Below are 18,869 nucleotides of genomic sequence, written 5' to 3'. Positions count from 1 at the left end.
TCTCAGCTACTGGAGCATATTGAAATTTTGGTTTGTGCAATTCAGGTGATGCACTAAAAGGGTTCAGAATTTGCAGTATGAATACAATTTACAGCCTAGCCAACTCTGAGTTTATAGCTGTTTCACCTACTTGAACTCTTAATTCTTTTTCCCAAATTCCAGTTCAGCTGTGCCACTTCCAGTATCACCTCCAAGGAGTTTCCAACATTTGTCATAATAAACCAGTTAATAAATGCACTTGCTACATTTTGTTACAGGGTTATCTGTGACTTTAAACCTTTATTGAGAATGGCTTAATTACAAATAAAAATATATTTATGTATAAAATCCCTGCATGTAAAATACCCCTTCTTTGCTATTGACATCATGAAGGAAACAAAGTGACAAAACATTTTCAGAACGAGTAATTTGGTATACAGTCTTGCAACGGGAAACAAAGTTTCAGAAAACGTAAATATTTTGAATGTTGTGCAGTGAGTTGCTTTTTAAACTGAATTTGTGTCACGTAAGTACTCAGTCTTTTCACTTGGCTTTTGGTTCTTCCTTGTGTTTTCATCTCTCACAGCTCTCTTCTATTTGGCAGCTCTATGAGATCCTCTTGCAATACTGGAGCTCTCCTTTTGTCTTTATTACCTTGAACAGCTTTGTTCATCTTTCAGTCTTGTTGGAAGTATTTAAACCCTGGGTGCCAGACACCTAGCAGTCAATATTATTAAACCTATCTGTGCATTTCAGGCCACTTAGGATGCCCTTATATTATTGGTTTATGTATAAGCCCAAGATTTGTGTTTGGGTAACTGAACCAGTAAATGGTGAGTTACAAGCCTTTTGTAAGGATTGGTTTTATTTAGCTAACCAAGCCTGCTCTAAAGTAAATTGTGTGGCAGTTTAATCCTACCTGAAAGTGCATGGGTTAAGGAAGTACTCTACAACCTGTGGTTTACAAACCTGTTAAATAGCTTAGCTATTAGCAGCATAGCTGATACAATCTCTCTAAATCAAATATGAATTTGGACTTGGTCATAAAAATTCCCAGATCAGAAGCTTTATGGTGACTTATTCTGTAGGAGTTGGAAGGCATCATCTGTAACAGGTTTTGTACCTTTATTCTGGGATTCCACTGGTGGCACTAATGTTCTACTGCTCAAAAATCACATCCTAATTTTTACTGATTTTTCCAGCTGCAAGAGCTAGAATGTATTCTACCTTCAGCAGTGATAAGCAAAATCTGATAGGGTGAAAATTCCTGTTACATATTTTTTGTTAAGTTTTTAAAGGCTTCTGCATTTTTAGTGTCTGTTAGTATTTTTAGCCTTTGTACAAAGGAGCACTCTTGATACCACTAAGCACTCACTGAACACTTTTCAGATACTTTCCAGTGTCAAGAACTGATAAAATACAATATTTTCCCTTAAAATTTGTCATGCTGCAAGTAGATTCCTATTTTATTTCCAACACTACAATGTCCTTTTACTGTTATTCCACACAGTTCCAGAACTCAAATGGATTTCTATCTGAAACCATGCCAAAGGTGTGGTGTCTCTGTATTAAGTACAAAATAAAATTCTGCTGGCCTTACCATTGATTTTTTTTAACCCACTTTGACATAGGCAGCACTGGAGATCAAGACTTGTAGGAAACTGTGATGGATGAATCTGAAATAGGTGGCTATTTCCTATACTTTACAGTGCTTTTCAGCAAAGTAATTAAACCCAGGTAATCTATGAAAAGATTAATAATGGGCTGCTAACAGTTTCACTCCTTAACACCTGAATACAGCATCCACCTTAATCCAAGAGCTAGAAAATCTGAGTTCCTGCCTTTTTATTTCTAGCAAAGAGATGTTTGTATTCCCTCTTTTCTTTATTTCAGCTCTTCAAAGGTCACTGAACTAATACCAGTAGAAAAATTTGGCTCAAATTCAGCATCTTAGTTACAACCCAGTCTGTGCTATCAGGTATTTACAGTTTACACACTAAAAGTATATACCACGAGTGTGGATGATAAGTTTTCCTATTGGCTTAATAAGTTTTAAGTTTATATTTAAATGGATTCTGCTGGAACTGGCACATGTGAGTGGCATAACGTTCAGAGGTTTTCTGCAAAGAGCAAGAAAGACTTGTGGGTACAAATGAAACCTTTTCATTTAAGCTTTTTGAGCAATACCAGTAACTATGACTCCAAATCTGATGCAGTGGAATACATGCTAAACCTCCCTAAGGTGAATTTGTAAGTTAACTTGAGTAAACACGTTTCATTCCTACAATGCAGGCAATATTGATGAGCAGCAAGGCATTTTTGCTATTTAAAAGTGGTTTAAGTTAATATTTTTTCCTTCCATAATACTCTGCTAAACCTCAAATGCCTAGATTTAGGATGAAGATCAGCCCTTGATACTTTGACAGAGAGAGAAACAGGTATTGCCTCTTTTCCTGGTTGTATTTACCTAAACCTATACATGTGTTATCAAGTGTTACCAAGTTCATAAATTTGGTGCTTCTTTTTCATGTGTTTAGCTTGAAAATGAGCTCAAAGTGAAGAGTCTCTGGGCCATTGTTTTACAACTGCTGTCAGACGTGCAGTGTTGAAAATGAGGAAAAAAAAAAAAAGTGAGATGTACACCACAGAATCAGATTCCTCATCAGGGAAAAAAACCCAAAAGACAGCGTTGTGGTAGAGTCCTGTCAATGTCTATAAAGCTTCCCATGGTTAAGATCCCACTGCAGTTCAGGAGCAAGGTCCCTGCAGGGGGAGTCCTGAGACAAGCAGCCAGCTGCCATGCAGGCTGCACAGGAAAGGGCCCCAAGTATCAGGTGTGGATGTCAGCTGTCTGTGTAGATGAACAGAATATCTTCATCAGTGCCATAACTTGTCCTGGCTTCCTCAAAGTTACTGATGCTGGTGCAGCACGTTCCTGTTAAGGAGGAATAAAAATTAAAATTAATGTTAGTTAAATGTTAGTTATGTTAGTTTAAATGTTAGTTTAATGTTAGTTAAAATTAAAAATATGCCTGTGAAAGGCTCCGAGTCTAGCAGCCTCTACAGAGAAAACTGACATGCAGGCAAGAGCTATCATCTTAGATTACAGGTTTACTCAGGTAAATCTTTTAATCTCAAAGGCAGTTGCTCACTGAAGTAGTGCTGTAAATGGGTATAAATTGGCCATCCTGTTGTATGCTACACATTGTAAGAGTGCAGCATCTCTCAGTAACTCATCAGAAAACCAAACAAGTTTGCTAGAATGCATATTTTAGGGCCTCAAGTAAATCAAAGCACAGTGCAGCAGTAATTTAATTAATATGGAAAAAATCCTTCTGACAAATTGGTTAGTGATGCTGCACACCATGAGGGGAAGTCCTGTGTTACAGACATGGTAGCTATGAGATGGCTGAGAACCCACCCAAAAGGAACAGCCTACTCACGGTCAGCATAGGCAGGGTTGTTGTAGTAAATACTCCCTGAGGCTTTGTTGTAGCCACACAAAACAATGAAATGGCCCTGGTAGTCAGGATTCCTGCAGAAGCACTTCTGTCCAATGGGGAGGAAGCAGCAGTATTTGACAGGACTGGAGCAAAGATCACATAATAGCAGGACTGCATTCACTAGGACAATGGCTACATGGCCTTGGGACAGGTGGTTCTGGATGTCTTGTACAGTTACTGTGCTGCAGGAAAAAAGCAGACATTAATATTAACAAGGTGAGGAAAAAGACTGCTATAGAATGAAGTGTGTGGTGATGGACAGTACTTAAGCAGCTGGCATAGTTATTTTTGTATCACAGATACAACTTTTTGCTGCTGAACTCTGCAAGCTTTGCTACAGCCCCTACTGAAATGCAACGCAACAGCTCTGGATTCTGCAGTAATACAAATGTCATCTCAGAATGGGGCTGGCAGCTAAGTGATGAGAGACTTTTTTTGTGGGAAAATTATACATTAAGTGTTCTGTCTTGATTTTAGAAAAACTTATTTCTAAAGCACCAAGTCTTTAGTGGCTGAATGGTTAGATATTTTATGATCACTAACTAAAGACATGCCCAAATTCGCCTCTGTCACACAGGAATGTGTTTCTCCCAGTTGAAATTTTGGACTACCTGATTCTCTTGAGGTTCAAATTCTGTAGTACCTCCTACAGAGAATGAGTATTAACCAAACAAGCTATAATCTCATCTGTTAAAAGCTGTCCTTTGCTGAGCCCAGATGGTGTATTCTCTGTGCCTTAGAAGTTCATTCCTTGCATAATACATTCCACATGTCAGGGCTGTCTGTGCTACCTGAGTGAATTCCTGCTTTTTCATTTTTTCCAGTGTCACTTTGATGCCCCAACCTCAGCACTGCACAGGTTGATATGCCCTCTGTCCCTGTTTTGATCAAGGCCATGATCTAAAGGCTGCTAAATCAAGATGGACTGACTGTCCCTTCTGTCCTGTCACAGCCCTGGTGAAACAGATGGTGCCACACAGACTCTGTCTGTGTTAGAAAGCTCTGGTTAGAATTGTTAAGTATCAATGATTTTGGTAAATGAAAGCTGCATTACAGCATTTGAATGCTGCTGTGGCTGCCCTGTACTCTCTTCTTACTCCTAAAATTATTTATCCCATTTTGATATCAGAGATCCAAATCCAGCTTCACTCTGAAACAGGATGCAGCTCAGGTTGAACATGGACAGAGTAATTTCCCATGAAGAATATCACTGCTGACTGTGTAACAATTCTGCCTTCCCCCAACCCCTCCCTTGGGTTTGCAGCTCTTTCAGAGAGGTTCCTTATTTCATAATTTCTGTGGTGAAGGCTCATATGCTTGCCTTTTCTTTGCCTATCTGTCTGGGAACAGAGCTATAATGTTTGTATAGCTCTGGGAACAATGGGTTGTGTGCCCATGTAGCATTCACCTTAGTTGCAACAATGGCCAACAGGAATGCTGCAGGCACTCCCTACAGGGTTATTTTAATGGACAATGAAATTTAAAACCTAAACAATAGGCAACTCATATCAGCATTTTCAAATCACTTATTCTATCATGATTATTTTTCCTCAAACTTTGTTACTAACTTTTTATGTCCACTTGTGGTCTTGTTTTTTTTTTTGCAGACAGAGCAGAAAGACTTTAAAGAAAAGGATAATGCCCTGATTTCAGTCTTTTTCGCTAGTTTAGTTTGGTGACTCCAAGAAAAGCATAAGACCCACAGAATCTCCAGAGACAAAAAGGAAAGAGTAAGCTTACCACTTCTTTACCACCACCTTGCAGGCTTTGGCTTGTGCAAAGAGCTGATTCACTCGATTCTCTTCTGTGTCAAAGTGCTTTCTGTAAAATGACTGTGGAGATAACAGAAATTATGGACTGGAATGATGTTCAACTTAGGTAATCCATCACTTACAACCCTTGCTAGCAAGGGCCTGCATAAGTTGGAGATCTGGCTGTGGGATAAGAGATCTCTCCCTTAGTTTACTGGTAACAGGATAAGAATTCCTGCTCTAAATTACAAGTTTAAATGCACTCCTGCATTACTGTTGTAATTTCTATCCAGTGGCTATTCAGCTGCCTAGAGGAAAGAAGCCTGTCTGGTTTTTACTGGGCAGGAGCTTATATTGGAAAATCCATCACCACTACAGGCCCTTGGTGGCAGTCTTGAGGGAGGCCAAGCCCTCAGTGGCTGAGTTCCCCTCTCACTTCTAGAGGTGGTGTTTCCAGGTCAGGGCTGAAGCACTGTGGTGGGGAACGTGGGGAAGTAAAGCACTGCTGCTGCCTGGGCTGAACCTGTTCTGCAGATAGAGGGCTTCTGTCTCCAAGGCTATCAAATTGGCTGGAATTTGATAAATGAAAAATTTTCATGAGCACTACATGAAACTTTTTTCTTTAAATTGGTATTATTGAGTCAAAGATGTAAAATATTAGGGAACTAATAGGAAAATATTTAGCCTTGCCTTGGGAACTGATTTGTGACAGCTTGGGCAGTAGGCAAACCTTGTTTACAGGAACTGCAGTTAATTGTCTATAGCACAGCAGAACTTCTATACCCTGACACACAGCTTTTAAAGCTGTTTGCTGTCTCCCAGTAGATCAGAATACTAACCTGATTTTTGTAGCCCTTGTCCACTCCAAGTGTCTGGGTGCAAAATTTATGCTTAACACCAAAGTGCCGCATCAGGTAGGCCAGGTCAATAGTCCAGATACTCTTTGTTAACTGGAGTTCCTGGATGGCTTTCTGAAATTCATCATTGTCCAAATGGTTCAGGTACCTATAGTATTAGGAAAGGCAGGGGAAGGGAAGCACGTATCTTAGGAGAAGCAAAATGCACACTGTACCCCAAACCTTAACATCACAGGACATAAAAACTGAAACAATGGGCTTGGCTGAGAAACAACAACAACGAAAAATAACCCATAAAGGAGCCAGAAATTGAAGGGAAGGGAATGGAGTAGGGAGTATTTAACTGGATTTATTGCTGACTTTTTGAAATTGGCAATGTATGGGTATCTTGACTGTTTTATAGTGCTAGAAGTACAGGTGCTGTACAATAGGCAAAGCTATACTGAGCAGGTGTAGAACTCTGTCCTGAAGGGCTTACAGTCTACATGTACAAGCATATTAGAGCAAACAGAACAAAGTGTTAAAGACTAAAACTTGGATCACATAACAAATGCATTTCAAAAACTGGAACTGTAAGGAAGTCAGTAATATTCAAAGGAAGCTTTTCTTGGGAACTGATGGCACAAAAGGAAACAAAGGGGAGATGAAGTCAGGAGGAAGACTGGAACAGGTTTCAAAGGGATGGGGAGAGGCAGTTACAGAGAGTTCTGGAAGTCAGAAAACGAATGGAAGTAAATGGAGGGGAGGACTGGAATTGAGGATGCGGGGCAAACAAGGTCAGATTAGCAGGGTGAGAAGCTTAATCTTGGAAGCTGAGTTTGGGCAGACTGGAGTGGCAAAGAGGTAAAGGGAATAAAGAAGCAGAGGTTACAGTAGTCAAGATGGGAAATTACCAGCACACGGACTAACGTCTTGGCAGAAGGGATGGAGAGAAATGAAAATCTTCTGCTTCATATCTACTAAGTGGACATCTAAATAGGTATTTCTCCTGCACCTAAGCTCATGTTCCTCTGTGGAAGGAAAGAGGAGTTCAGCAGGATAGCTACTTGTTCAAAAAAAGAAAAACCAAAACAAAACCAAAAGAATCCCCAAAGGGCAATACAGTGCATTGTTCTGAGGCTGAAACTTCTGTACAAAAACATCCCACAGACTGGGTGCTCAGCAGGACAGAGATGGTTTATACTCATATATGGGGGTACACCTAACCAACACTGGAAAACAGAAAGGAATCGGGTGAATTGCTGTGTTAAGTATCAGTTCTGAATTTAAACAACAAGAAATAGAGATAACTGTTTATTAGTTTATGCATGCCAACCTGAAAAGTTCTTAAAGCTAATCAGATACTCTGCAAAACAGTCAATTATTCAAAAGGGTCTTAAATTAATCTTTGTTTCTATTTTCCTTTACGCCTGCTGGGGAGTTGTGGCAGGCCCAAGTAATTCTCCAAGGGTACCTGAGAATCTGTGGTCTCCTCAGACTAAATTAAACTCACAGATGCTTCAACACACCTCCTCTTCTCCCTGGACACTACTTCCTGCTACCCCTCTCCCATGGGATGGGATTTCCCACCTGTTCAAACCAGAACAGTTACTTACTGAAGCACCATCCTGGAGCAGGCTAGCCCACAGTCCCAGTGGTACAGCTGCTGGATGACTGGCACTTTCAGCTGGATGCAGTCAGCTGTAGTGAAAACACCTCATTGTGAGTAAAACAGCACAGATGTCAAACTGTTAAACTGAACGGTGAGATGAGATGCAACCAAGATCTCTAGGCCTTGAGCTCTTACCAGCTCCACAGATCTGAGCCTTTTCTATAGCTCTTCGTAAGGATTTTAATTTTAGGTTAACAAAGCTCACAAATGGCACCAGTTGGCCTTATCTATTAAATGTGAACACAGCAAAAGGAGAGGGGAAAAAGAACAATCTACTAAAAAGTCCCAGAATACAAGGAACTCCATTCCTCTGCATTTTTTTTATTTATTATTTTTACAGGGTTGGCAAGGTGGTGGTTTCAGTTTCAGAAACGCCCTTACCACTCCAGGGATGTGATGTGTTGTACCTCTATTGCTACTTCACCATGCATCAAAGTGAGTTAATCATAAAGAGCTTTTTCTAAATTACCTTACCTTTGATCTAGAAAAGACCTCTGAAAAGTTAACACCAGGTCAACTACATTTTAAGATGGAAATAAACATGCATTTGATGCCATGGGGACTGGCCTAGGTTTTACATAATTTTATTTATAAAACTTTTTGGATAATGTTGTTTGTAATTGGATGTTATTTTTAACAAAGCTGTAGTTTCATGTAGGGACAAGCCAGTGCAGATATTCTGGTCTCCTTCCAAATATTTTTTCTTAGTTGTGGCACTGTTTAGTCATGACTTTGAAGACCCATTTGTATATTCAGTCATTTTAATAATCTACATTAAATTACTCTTAAGTATCCTCAAGAAAAAATTAAAACCCAATTCCCAGATTCTCCTCAAACCCAGATCCATAAGTATTTTGTCATCATTTTTTCTTGGCATGTTATGGTTCTGTTCCCTTTCTGTTAATACCCAGAGCCTCTGTCAAGTCCCGAGAGAAACTGAAGAAGTTCTCGGGTTTTACGCGAAGACCTCCAAGGGTCATCACTTCAGTTTTCTTGGATGTTCATTCTCCAGTCATCCTGTTTCCCCAACACACCCGGAGGTTCTTCAGTGCTGTCAGTTGTCCCGAGATAAGGTACAACCCCGCGGGTGCCGTGGCTGTCAGCAGCACTGGGAGCCCCTGGAGCCGCTCGTTCTACATCGCGGCTGCTGCTGCTGCGGGAACTCCTGCTCCTCCCCAGGGGCCGCCCGCAACCGCCCTCTCCCCAGCCCGCCGCTCCCTCCCCGGGCCCGTTCTACCGGGGCCGACCCCGCCGCGGATCCCCGGCTCCCGCCCCGCCCCCGGGGCGCCCCGCGAAGGGCTCCGCCCGCCCCCGACCTGCGGCTGCTCCCGGAGGAGCTCTGGGGGGTGGGCAGGGAGCTGCCCTGCCGGGGAGCACTGACCTGGCGGCGGCTCCTCCGCCTCCCCCGGGCTCTTCATGGCGGCGGCGGGGCCTGCCGCCCGCTCACTGCCGGCCCCGCCGAGCCGGCCCCCCCGGCGGCGCGGCCCAGGGGCCCGGCATGCCTCGGCGCGGTGCTGGCTCCTCCCGGCCCCAGGGGCGGGGGCTGCGGGGGGCCGGGCCCCGCGCCGTCTGCCCCGCGCCGTCGCGGCGGTGCGGGCGGTGTCGGGCGGATGTGTGGGTGGGCAGGGGCCGGGGCAGGGGTAGGGGTAGGGGCATGGCGCGGGGCGGGACGCGCCGGCAGCCAACTCTGTCCCGGGAAGGGCGAAACGGCGGCGCGGGGGGCAAGGCGGCCCCGGGAAGGCGGAGCAGGGGCGGAGACGGTCCCGCCGCTGCTTTCCGGATCCGGTGCGCGGGGCAGGGCGGGAAGCTGCGGGCGGCCATTAACGGTGAGCGCGGGGCGGGAGGGCAGTGGTGGTGTTGCCGGCTCTGGGCGGGCTTCCCCGGAGTGGTACGGCTCCTCCTCGCTCTGCGGGCGCTGGGGGGGAGCATCCGAGGGGCGACGCATCCCCGGTAGCTCCGGGCTACTGGGCCTGAGGGGGCGAAGCGGTGGTGGGGTGGCCGCTGGTCTGCTGGGCCTCGGGGGCTGTGTGTGCTGTGCCTCTCGGGCTGTGCTCGGTTTTTGAGACGGGGCCATCCGCCACCCTCGGGGTAGGGCTGGGGGCCTTCTCCGGGGTTACGGTGCGGGCTGGGCTCCTCCCGCAGAGCCTGCGGGGTTGTTTGTGCGCCCCGCAGCTCCTGGGCTGGCGGTACCGCTGTGGTGCGCTTGGGGCTATTTGTGTTTGTGGTGCTCTCGGCAGTACAAGGTCCGTTTTCTAGTAGTTAAAAGTGAATTTCATAGGTTGGATGACTCTTGGAAAAGACTTACTTGTGCTGATAACTCTGTCTTTTCTTCCTGTCGTCACTGTTCCAGAAAGACTTTATGCATTGTCAAAGAATACGTATGTTTGTTTAAGAGAGCAAATCAGTACTTTACACCGGGAAAAAATCATACATTGTAAAAGCCTACTTGCAAAGCAACTTGTAGACAATTTTTTTTCTATTTTCTCTCAGGTGTAGAGCCACAGCACTGCAAGCATGTCGATTGGAGTGCCAATTAAAGTCCTCCATGAGGCTGAAGGCCATATTGTGACCTGTGAGACCAACACAGGAGAAGTTTATCGAGGCAAATTGATTGAAGCTGAAGACAACATGAATTGTCAGGTATACCTGCTTCAGAAAAGTGGAGAAAAAGCTGTCTGATCTGTGCCTGGACAGGCTGATTGCTAGCTTAGTGACAACATGAGTAAAAGACCACTGCTTTTAGTCTTGGGGTAAAGAAAACTGTACTGCTGCACGTACAATGTGTAGTGCAGTGGTTCCACAATTACTGAGCACTCCAAAGAGTGCTTATTCTTTCACTTTGACGGTCAGATGGGCATTCCTGTCAATAATATCCAGGTTCTTAAGACTCTGTTTTTTGAGTTACGTTTTTGTTGGAGTTCTTAGCTTAATGCTACTTGGGCATAAGAATAAACAAACCTTGATTTAAGGCATTGAAGCTTCTTCTTTAATGCACAATACTTCAGGCATACTGAGGGCTTAGTTTTGATTGACTTTAGACAAGTCATCGTTGAAATCAAAATGCTTCCATGACAGGATTATAACAGCTGTATGAAACCTGATTCAGTGTGAGAAAACAAAACTAACAAAGCTTATAAAACTGATTTGCAGACTGTGGAGAAAGCAGAAGTTCTTGGTCTGCTTGAATAGTAGCAGGTTTAGGATGACATTTAAGTGCTCCTGGGTGCCTTGTGTCGCAACTCCAGCTGAGAAAGCAGCATGCTTGGAATGTCTTTGGCTCTGGTACTAGAATCCTGTCTGCATGTTCTGTAGGCAAGAGGCACTGGGATACAGAGCTCTTTTAGAGGCCTCTGTGAGCACTGACTGATCTTTACTTTCCAGATGTCCAACATAACAGTGACGTACAGAGACGGACGAGTGGCACAGCTCGAGCAGGTGTACATCAGAGGTAGCAAGATACGGTTTCTCATTTTACCAGATATGTTGAAGAATGCTCCTATGCTAAAGAGCATGAAGAATAAAAACCAGGGTTCTGGAGCTGGGCGAGGAAAAGCAGCTATTCTCAAAGCTCAAGGTGTGTATGATTTTTTTTTTTTATGGTTCCATTTTGGTGTAGAAGAACTAGAAAACTGTCATTTCTATAACTGAGGAAATGGGAGCTGTAAGAAACTGAAAGATGACTGGTTCATACGTTGGTTTTTTCTCTGTTTCACCTTGCAGTGGGAGTGCCCAGTTACTTAAATGCTACAATAATTTAGATATATTAAGTAGCCTTGTTGAACAGGAAGTTCATATGAAACTTCATCTTCTGTTTTCCAGTCAATTTGTCTGCTAGCTGTTTGGAATACTTAGGGAACGATCCAAGTGTTCTTGTTAAGGTTTTTATCAAAAAAACAAATTCAGCTATGAAGAAGGTACTTAAGCTAATGGAAAGCTATAATTATTTGCCATTCTCTACTTCACTGTCATTTGTACCTTTCTCAAGGGGAACAGCCCAGTTCCAGAGTCCTCTGGTAATTTTAGGGTACGTGGGAGTGTAACATCTGGTTGAAACATACTGAGATCCATTGCAAAACCTTGGAAAACTGGGATTTTGTGTCTCTTGAGCTGCACATCTGACACATTTGTGTGTCAGATGAGAAGGAACACAAAGTGTGTGAATTTTGGCTACATCTGTCTAGAGTAACAAGATTAACCATTAATTTTAGTTCTTCTTACAGAAAATTCTTTCTTGTTAGATCACTTTCTGAATTTCATAGGATATCCTTGTGTCCTTGCCTCCAAGCAAGTGACTGTTGTTTATGTTTTGCTTGTCAGTTGTCCAGATAAATGTGTAGTTATGTCAAATTCATGTCATCCCTGATGTTTTCTTTCTTCAGTGGCTGCAAGAGGACGAGGCCGTGGTATGGGCCGTGGCAACATCTTCCAGAAGCGAAGATAATCTTGGTCTTGGCCAACGTGGTTGTTTGTTTTGGGTTTTGGTTTTTTTTTATTAGGGGGTATTAACTTGGCTACCTGTGCATTGGTGTCAGTTTTGTTTAATAAACGTTTCTGACAAAAATTTCTTGGCTTTTGTATGACAGGACTTCTCTGACATTGTAGGTCAGTTTCAAACTTAAATTTGCTCTGTTTGGGAAATAGTGGGACTTATATCTAGGTTTGACTACTTTGTATTTGTGTGTGACGTTGAGTTTTAATGATCATGTTTTCCTTTTTCTTCTTTGGTCCTGTTGCTTTTCTCTAAAGAATGTGAAGGTGTTCTTGGTGAAGAATTTTTAAGTAGTATGTTTTAAAGTCGTAGTAGCATTTGCCTTTATAGAACATGGAGCCAAACAGAGGCAGCTTCCTGAGAAGCAAAGTACTATGTTCTTTTGTTTTGTATGGACCTACAGTACATGGAGGGCCATCTTCAGAGCTGTGCATTGACCTTTTATTCTTGCATTTTGAATTTTACTCTTTAAGTACAGGGAGAGTTTTTCATTATGAACATAGAAGTTTGATAGCCTGAGTCTTTATTTGCAGTGAAAAATTTAAGTTCTCTTAGTTCACTTTTTTGTTTGTGGTGTTTTGGTTTTTTTCCCCTCTGTCTGGGAAAAGAAGACAGAATATAAAACAGGCATTTTCAAGGATAAATTTGAAATGTTTTGTACATTTGAACAGTAGTGCAGATGTATGGTGAAAGTCGTATTAATGGTTATCCATTAAATACAACTCAGTACAAATGCTAATCTTTTGAACAAAACTTAGGATCAGCTTTAGCTTTTGGTCTTAACATCTATACACAGTCATGGATTACCAGCTGATCTGCAGGAAGCCACGTGTAGTTGAAACTTTATTTTGCAAAAAGTAGAGTATGGCTGACTTACTGACTTAAAGGGTTGAGATATTTCAATGTAAAACTTCTGGACCTAATCACATACTTGCCTATAATGAATTACCAGTCTGTACATGTACAATATAGCTGGTCTTGCTTTTCTGCCCTGATGCTGTGAAGGCTCTCTTGTGTGCAGACATGAAAGTTGAACTAATGTAATAATTTGTTGAATTGTCTGTAAATAAAGCTGTATTTGGTCTCGCATGACTATGTGAAAAACCCTGCTATATGTTCTTATGATCCAGCCATGATCCTAAATAGTTGTATTAGAATCCTCCTGAAAATGTTTTTTAAGATGTGCTTGAGCTTAATTTAAAAAACATTGTAGTGTCTTACGTCTAAACTGAGGAACCTGTGCAAAAGTCAAAACACTTTTCACAAAACCCTGTTTGAAAACGTGACATGTGAGCCAGATTCATTGGCAGGAATGCGTTCTTGAAGACATTTCCAACTTAAAATGAACACTTTAGGGTTGTGAGTGATATTTATCAGGCCATTTCCTAAGAATATCTGCATAAAATACCAGCAAGTAAAACTGGTCTGCCTTTCTAATCACTAGTAGTAACAGCTGTTTGTACTGTTTGGAACTTTAATCATCAGTTTGGTTCTAGCTCTTAGTGTGGGAGAGAAGATATCTTTCACGGAATTTCCTCCCCCTGCCTAAGTAAAAGCTGACTGTCACAAGACTGAAGCTGAAGTTTATTTTGAGTCTTTGTACTGGATGCCCTCTGCAACAGGATTTTTAACACTAAAGAATTTGATCCTTTTGCTATACCGTGATCTTTCTGCTGACAATTGACCTGTCTGCCTGTAACATCTGATATACTACTGCTTGGGATCTCTGGAAAGGAGCTGCTAGGTAAGATTCCTCTTGACATCCACTGGCTTTGCTTGTTGGTATAGGATTGTATGCAAAATGTCTAATTCCCTGGTAGGTAGTGGGATGGCTATTTGAAGCAGACCTCTTTTATATGCAGGCTGTTCACTGGTTTTATTGCTTTCATTATACCAGGTTTCTGATTGTGTTGCTAATCAAGTTGTGATTTTTGTGCTTTGGAGTTACACCACTGTTACCAGGCAGAACAGGAATGGCACAATATGTGATTCTTCTCTGTCTAACTTGAGGTTAGTTATAGCAATGCTGCAAGATTTCATAGGATGCTTATTTTAGCAGCTAGAACTGCCTTTTACCAAAGCAAGTACCTCATAGAAACCTGAGATTTCTTAGTGCTACAATTAATTCCCTTAAATATGAAGTAATACAAGATGGAATGTGTGTGGAAAGGGATGCAAGCTGTTCTGTTTAGCCATGGTTGTCCTGGCCATGGCTAATGTAATGTACAGGGAGTGACAAAGTTCCTGTTACCTTGTTTAATAACAGGAGAGATGAGAAGTGTCCTCACAATCTGAGCAAAGAGAAGTTACCTTGTCAGACCTCAGAAACTAATGGTGAGGATTTCTGGACTATCCAGCACTTCCCAGCCCTCACAGCTCTGCTTCATTTTTTTGTAAAGCCTCCAGAATTATTAATATGTGGAAGTAAGGAACTAAGGCACAGAAGTCAGCCACAAAGACTGAAAGTCTTTTTTGGAAAAGAGTCAATATTTTGGCAAGGCAAAGGCCTTTACTCTTTAGGGTTTCCCATGGTGTTAATTAAAGCTGCCTGACATCAGTAGGTTTGTTGGGGGTTCTTTCCACTAGCAATGATTTGCTTACCTTTTCTGTTGTGTTTTTTTTTTAAGTTCCTGTTCCTTCTTCCTGTGCATTGCTGAACTGGTGTTCTTTTCCCTGAGACCTGCTTTCTGAAACAGTTTGTGGCATTCAGCAGGGCTTTGGGCAGGAGGACAGCCATGAATTTTGGAAAGAAACAGTAACTCTCCCCAGTAGATCTGGTGGAGAACAAACTGCAGTCTATGTGCTTTATGAGTTTTCTACCCTTCTGATGTTTCTCACCTTCTATATTTATGACTGTTTACTGAAAACACAGCAATGAAACTTTTTTAAAAACTTTTTTCACCCACTGTTGCCTTAGCTTTTAAGGTTTATTTAAAGCATGCAACACCTCTAATCCACGTCAGTTTTGAAGAAGATACTGGATTTTGCATAAATGAGAAGATTTGCGTGGTGAATTTGGCTAGAGTCTGTCTGGGATGAACTGCTTACCCTCTTCAGAAAAATACATGAGTTAAGTGTTGAGCAGTTTGAAGTTTCCCATTGGTAGGAATTTCAGCCCCCGCCAAGACAAACTCATTGCTTAGCAATTTCTGACTGGACTGAAGTGCTCGTTTGTTTCAGGCTGCTTTGAAGATCCCGCGGGCGATATGTATGTTGTTATCCTTATTTAAGAGTGGCATAAATCAGGATGTCCTAAGAAATGGTGTCCCGTCCACTAGATGGCTCTGTCGTGAAGAGGATGAATTCGGAAAACTCGGATGCTTTCATCCCACGCAGGTGCCGTTCTGCTCTCCAGAGCCGAGACCTTTCCGAGGGTACCCTGCGAAATATCAGTCTGCGAGGATTGTGTTATGGTTGAGAAAGGCTGGGTAGTGATACTGTGGCAAGCTATGATATCTCTTCTCTGAGTGTAATTCGTTGTAAAAGCTGTGTTTTCCAGGGTAACAATACCAACTCAAAGTTGCAGGAGAGGCAGCAGCCTCTTAATATCTGCCAGTGAAAGGCAAAAGTAAAGTCTCTCATGTCCTCCAGGAAACCTCTTCTAGAAGGGCAGAATGAAATGGAAAATGTGAATTTCTGGTGCTGGTGGTCAGGATAACAGTCCAGTCTGTATCTCTGCTACTTAAGCTTCACAGTGAGGATTCATTTAAAATAAAGATGATCTGTTTCCTCTTGCCGGTAAATGTGAGCAAAGATGGCAGGCTGCTATCCCAGTGGAGTAATGATTGGTAAGGTAGCAAAGGGTGGAATTCTGAGGCTTACAAGAAAGTGAATGATTTCATTGCTTATTTCTCAGTATGGGTTGAAATGGAGGAAGGGTTTTCCCTGGATTTTTTTGGTGTTTCCTGACAGAGGCAAAAATTCAGACCCAGACATGAAACTTACTGCAGCTAAGCTGATTTCATATGACAAGACCTGGTCTTCCTCCTATCACATTAGATAAAGCTAATTTTATGGGACTCTCCTGCCTTCAGTGTTTCCTTAGGAGGAGATATGGATATACCCTGTTTAAAGCATGCATGGTCCAGAATAGCTTTGAAATAAATGCTGATAGGGGCAGTGTGCTGCAGATTATTTTGCAAGTAAGATGATACTGTTCTCCACCTCCTCATCTGCTGAGGGACAGATCATGCCTGCAGACAGAAGAGCTCCCATGTGATTACAGCTTGCTGGTGCCTGAAGTAACCAATGCAGTGCTTGTCTGCAATTACCTTTCCAGATCAAGCTGCATTTTAACTGCTCCAGGCATCCTGTTGTTGCCTGTAATAACAGTTCTTGAATAGTGTCAAGATTACTATGAAGGTAATGAATAAGGGAGTACCCTCTCTTCATTCTGTTCCCCAAAACTAGAGTGTGGGATTATTTAACTTAGTGTGGAGGCTGACATTTGTGTGCACTATGACCAGTTGTTTCAGTGTGTTTTTACTCCACCTAATTCAGACATTGTATGAGAAGTATTTTGGTTTTGTGTGAATTGGTTGTTCCTAGTCGATGGGCTATTATTCCTGGCTCAGGGCCAGTCATTGCATAAGCAAGGATTGTGCAGTGCTCATTTGCTCAGCAGAGACAATCAGAGTCTATGAAAAGTGGAGATTTTCCAGCATCATTAATTCCGGGGAGAATGTTGAAGCCCTGGCAAAGGAACAGATTGTATCCAGAAGATGTGTAGTTATGCTGGGAGAAATCAAAGAACAGTAGAAAAACGCTATTATTGTTCTTTTGTTTGGTGAACTGCTTGCAGTGAACATTTAATTTGTTCTTCATTTTCCCCTGCCTGGGGACTTAAAATCTGATTGGGGGGTTGCCCTATTTCCATCTCAGTGGGGAGATGCTAGTACATATACTCCAGAGCAAACCACTCCTTGTTGTGAAGTAAAACTCCACACATTTTGTGCCTAAAATGTTAAAAGGGGGAGAGACAGAGCACTGAATATCAATAGCACTGAGTTGGTAATGCAGAGGGAAGGCACTGGGAATGCCTGGATCTGCAGGGAGAGGGTGCTTGATGTGGAAGTGTCCCCATAACTTGTTAATGCCTCCATGCTGTGAAGTGCCTAACTGCTGCTTTCATGGGTTTTTCTATACTTAACTGTTACATGGTATAAAGACATTCTCACCTCACATTTCACAAAGGGAGGTGGAGACCAAGTTATTAAAAGGCTCAGACCAGGATTTGAGGACAGATGTGCCCACAGTTCCAGCTGAAACCAATGAGCTGGCCACCTATGTACTTTTTGATACCTATCCTTAAGTGACTGACCTAACAGTGTCCCTGGAGCCCAAGGACTAAGTCTCCAGTGAGTGCTCCTAACTGCTGGATCATCCCCGAAGTGGTGGTCTCTGAGCATTACCTCCTGCATCAGTCTTCTCTTGAACAGTAAGCCACTTCATGGTAGTTTCTTGGAGTGGATAATTCTCAGGATAATCAGGCTGCTGTGCTGAAAGTGCCTCAGTGGTGCTTGGAAAAGTACAGTTTTAGTGTTTTCTCTTACAGCTGTTTTGTTCCCCTTTCTGATTTCTCTGCTGTCCTGCAACAAACATCAATCCTCCTTGTTAAGTAGTTCCAGTAGGACCTGCTGAATCTGTGCTGTCTTCATGTATCTTCATTCTCTTTCCTTAATTCCTCCCTGAATTTCATCCTCAAAGGACATCAACTGATGTTCCATTCTGGAGAAAAAGAGAATGTTAACTGTAAGTTCATAACAGCTGAAGGTGCAAACCTGCTATAGATTTCTGTGCTTCTGTCAACCATGTTTCCTCACTGTAGGTAGAAGTGAAAATTGTCTTTATGAAGAAGCACTTTCAGGGAAAGACATGAGATTGGGAATCTGGAGAAGAGGTTACAGTCTCTGCCTCTCTTCTGGAGGCTTGCAGGTAAGTTGCTTGACATGATAGTCATACTATTTTCCTTGCAAACATATGGGGAAGATAAGTCACTAATCAAATGATCTTGGATACTCTAATAAGAACACCTAGCAAATCACTATGCCCAGGTGCAACCAAAGGTGATCTTTAGAGGACTAGGCTATCCTCCTTTTGGGAGACTTGGGTCTGTTTCCAGGTCCACCCCACTTGGCAGAAAAGAACAGACAGCTGCACCACAAATGAGCATTGGTTTTGCATTCCAGTTTTGAATGTGTTGAGTACAATTCACATCTATAAATAAGAAGAGAGTTGACATCTAAAAATAGGAGCTGTTAAGGTTGTTGTCTTTGTGATTTTGGGGGAGAAGGGGTGAGTTTTTTGGGAGGCTGGGCAGTATTTAGCCCACATTAAAGTCACAGGTCGGGCCATAACTCTTATAAGCACACAGCCTCTTAAAGGTTTTGGATTACTGGAGCTGATGGCCTTAAGCAGACATGGTGTGAAGGTAAGAACATGATGATCCATTGACCCATGTGGAGGCATTTTAGGTTCCTTATTGCTATCTTTAGTGTCTTCTGAAATTGTAAGTAAACTGAAGGGTAAATAGTGGGTTTTTTTCCCCACCACAATATCCATCTGAGAAACAGAGTTTGAGTATGAAGATTTTTACTCCTTTATAACAAGAAGTGTTGCTGTTTGTTGCTTCCCAGTTGA

General features: G+C 42.4%; 3 protein-coding genes across 7 annotated transcripts; 1 reads left to right on the top strand and 2 right to left on the bottom strand.

Moving 5' to 3' along the window:
• Window positions 1–259: 259 nt before the first annotated feature.
• GUCD1 (guanylyl cyclase domain containing 1) lies at window positions 260–9,215 on the bottom strand. The gene is made up of 6 exons (XM_030460661.1): window positions 9,123–9,215; window positions 7,686–7,770; window positions 6,073–6,238; window positions 5,223–5,314; window positions 3,423–3,664; window positions 260–2,914 (listed from the first exon to the last, which is right to left on the bottom strand). The coding sequence occupies exons 1-6, from the start codon at window positions 9,157–9,159 to the stop codon at window positions 2,823–2,825; spliced, it is 714 nt and encodes a 237-aa protein (XP_030316521.1). The 5' UTR covers window positions 9,160–9,215; the 3' UTR covers window positions 260–2,822.
• SNRPD3 (small nuclear ribonucleoprotein D3 polypeptide) lies at window positions 8,763–13,322 on the top strand. 5 transcript variants are annotated; one of them, XM_030460664.1, is made up of 4 exons: window positions 8,763–8,814; window positions 10,232–10,381; window positions 11,123–11,315; window positions 12,121–13,322. In XM_030460664.1, the coding sequence occupies exons 2-4, from the start codon at window positions 10,256–10,258 to the stop codon at window positions 12,180–12,182; spliced, it is 381 nt and encodes a 126-aa protein (XP_030316524.1). In that variant the 5' UTR covers window positions 8,763–8,814; window positions 10,232–10,255; the 3' UTR covers window positions 12,183–13,322. The 5 variants fall into 5 exon arrangements, with proteins under 5 accessions (XP_030316524.1, XP_030316522.1, XP_030316523.1 ...); XM_030460662.1 differs by lacking the exon at window positions 8,763–8,814 and adding an exon at window positions 9,493–9,567; XM_030460663.1 differs by lacking the exon at window positions 8,763–8,814 and adding an exon at window positions 9,556–9,629.
• On the bottom strand, window positions 9,185–10,106 carry LOC115599227 (basic proline-rich protein-like). The gene is made up of 2 exons (XM_030460698.1): window positions 10,084–10,106; window positions 9,185–9,950 (listed from the first exon to the last, which is right to left on the bottom strand). The coding sequence occupies exons 1-2, from the start codon at window positions 10,104–10,106 to the stop codon at window positions 9,185–9,187; spliced, it is 789 nt and encodes a 262-aa protein (XP_030316558.1).
• Window positions 13,323–18,869: the final 5,547 nt, after the last annotated feature.

The sequence above is a fragment of the Calypte anna genome, chromosome 15 (genome assembly GCF_003957555.1).
Source record: "Calypte anna isolate BGI_N300 chromosome 15, bCalAnn1_v1.p, whole genome shotgun sequence".
Taxonomy (NCBI): domain Eukaryota; kingdom Metazoa; phylum Chordata; class Aves; order Apodiformes; family Trochilidae; genus Calypte; species Calypte anna.
Note: the sequence above shows the minus strand (reverse complement) of the source record. Positions and strands in the feature narration are given on the sequence as shown.

Coding starts and splice junctions, on each gene's coding strand:
- SNRPD3 (XM_030460664.1), top strand. CDS start 10,256: ATGTCGATTGGAGTGCCAATTAAAGTCCTCCATGAGGCTGAAGGCCAT. Junction 10,382..11,122: donor AAGACAACATGAATTGTCAG/GTATACCTGCTT, acceptor TTTACTTTCCAG/ATGTCCAACATAACAGTGAC. Junction 11,316..12,120: donor AGCTATTCTCAAAGCTCAAG/GTGTGTATGATT, acceptor TTCTTTCTTCAG/TGGCTGCAAGAGGACGAGGC.
- GUCD1 (XM_030460661.1), bottom strand. CDS start 9,159: ATGAAGAGCCCGGGGGAGGCGGAGGAGCCGCCGCCAG. Junction 7,771..9,122: donor GGCGGAGGAGCCGCCGCCAG/GTCAGTGCTCCC, acceptor TTTTCACTACAG/CTGACTGCATCCAGCTGAAA. Junction 2,915..3,422: donor CAACCCTGCCTATGCTGACC/GTGAGTAGGCTG, acceptor CCTCCTTAACAG/GAACGTGCTGCACCAGCATC.
- LOC115599227 (XM_030460698.1), bottom strand. CDS start 10,106: ATGCATAAAGTCTTTCTGGAACA. Junction 9,951..10,083: donor CATAAAGTCTTTCTGGAACA/GTGACGACAGGA, acceptor AAACACAAATAG/CCCCAAGCGCACCACAGCGG.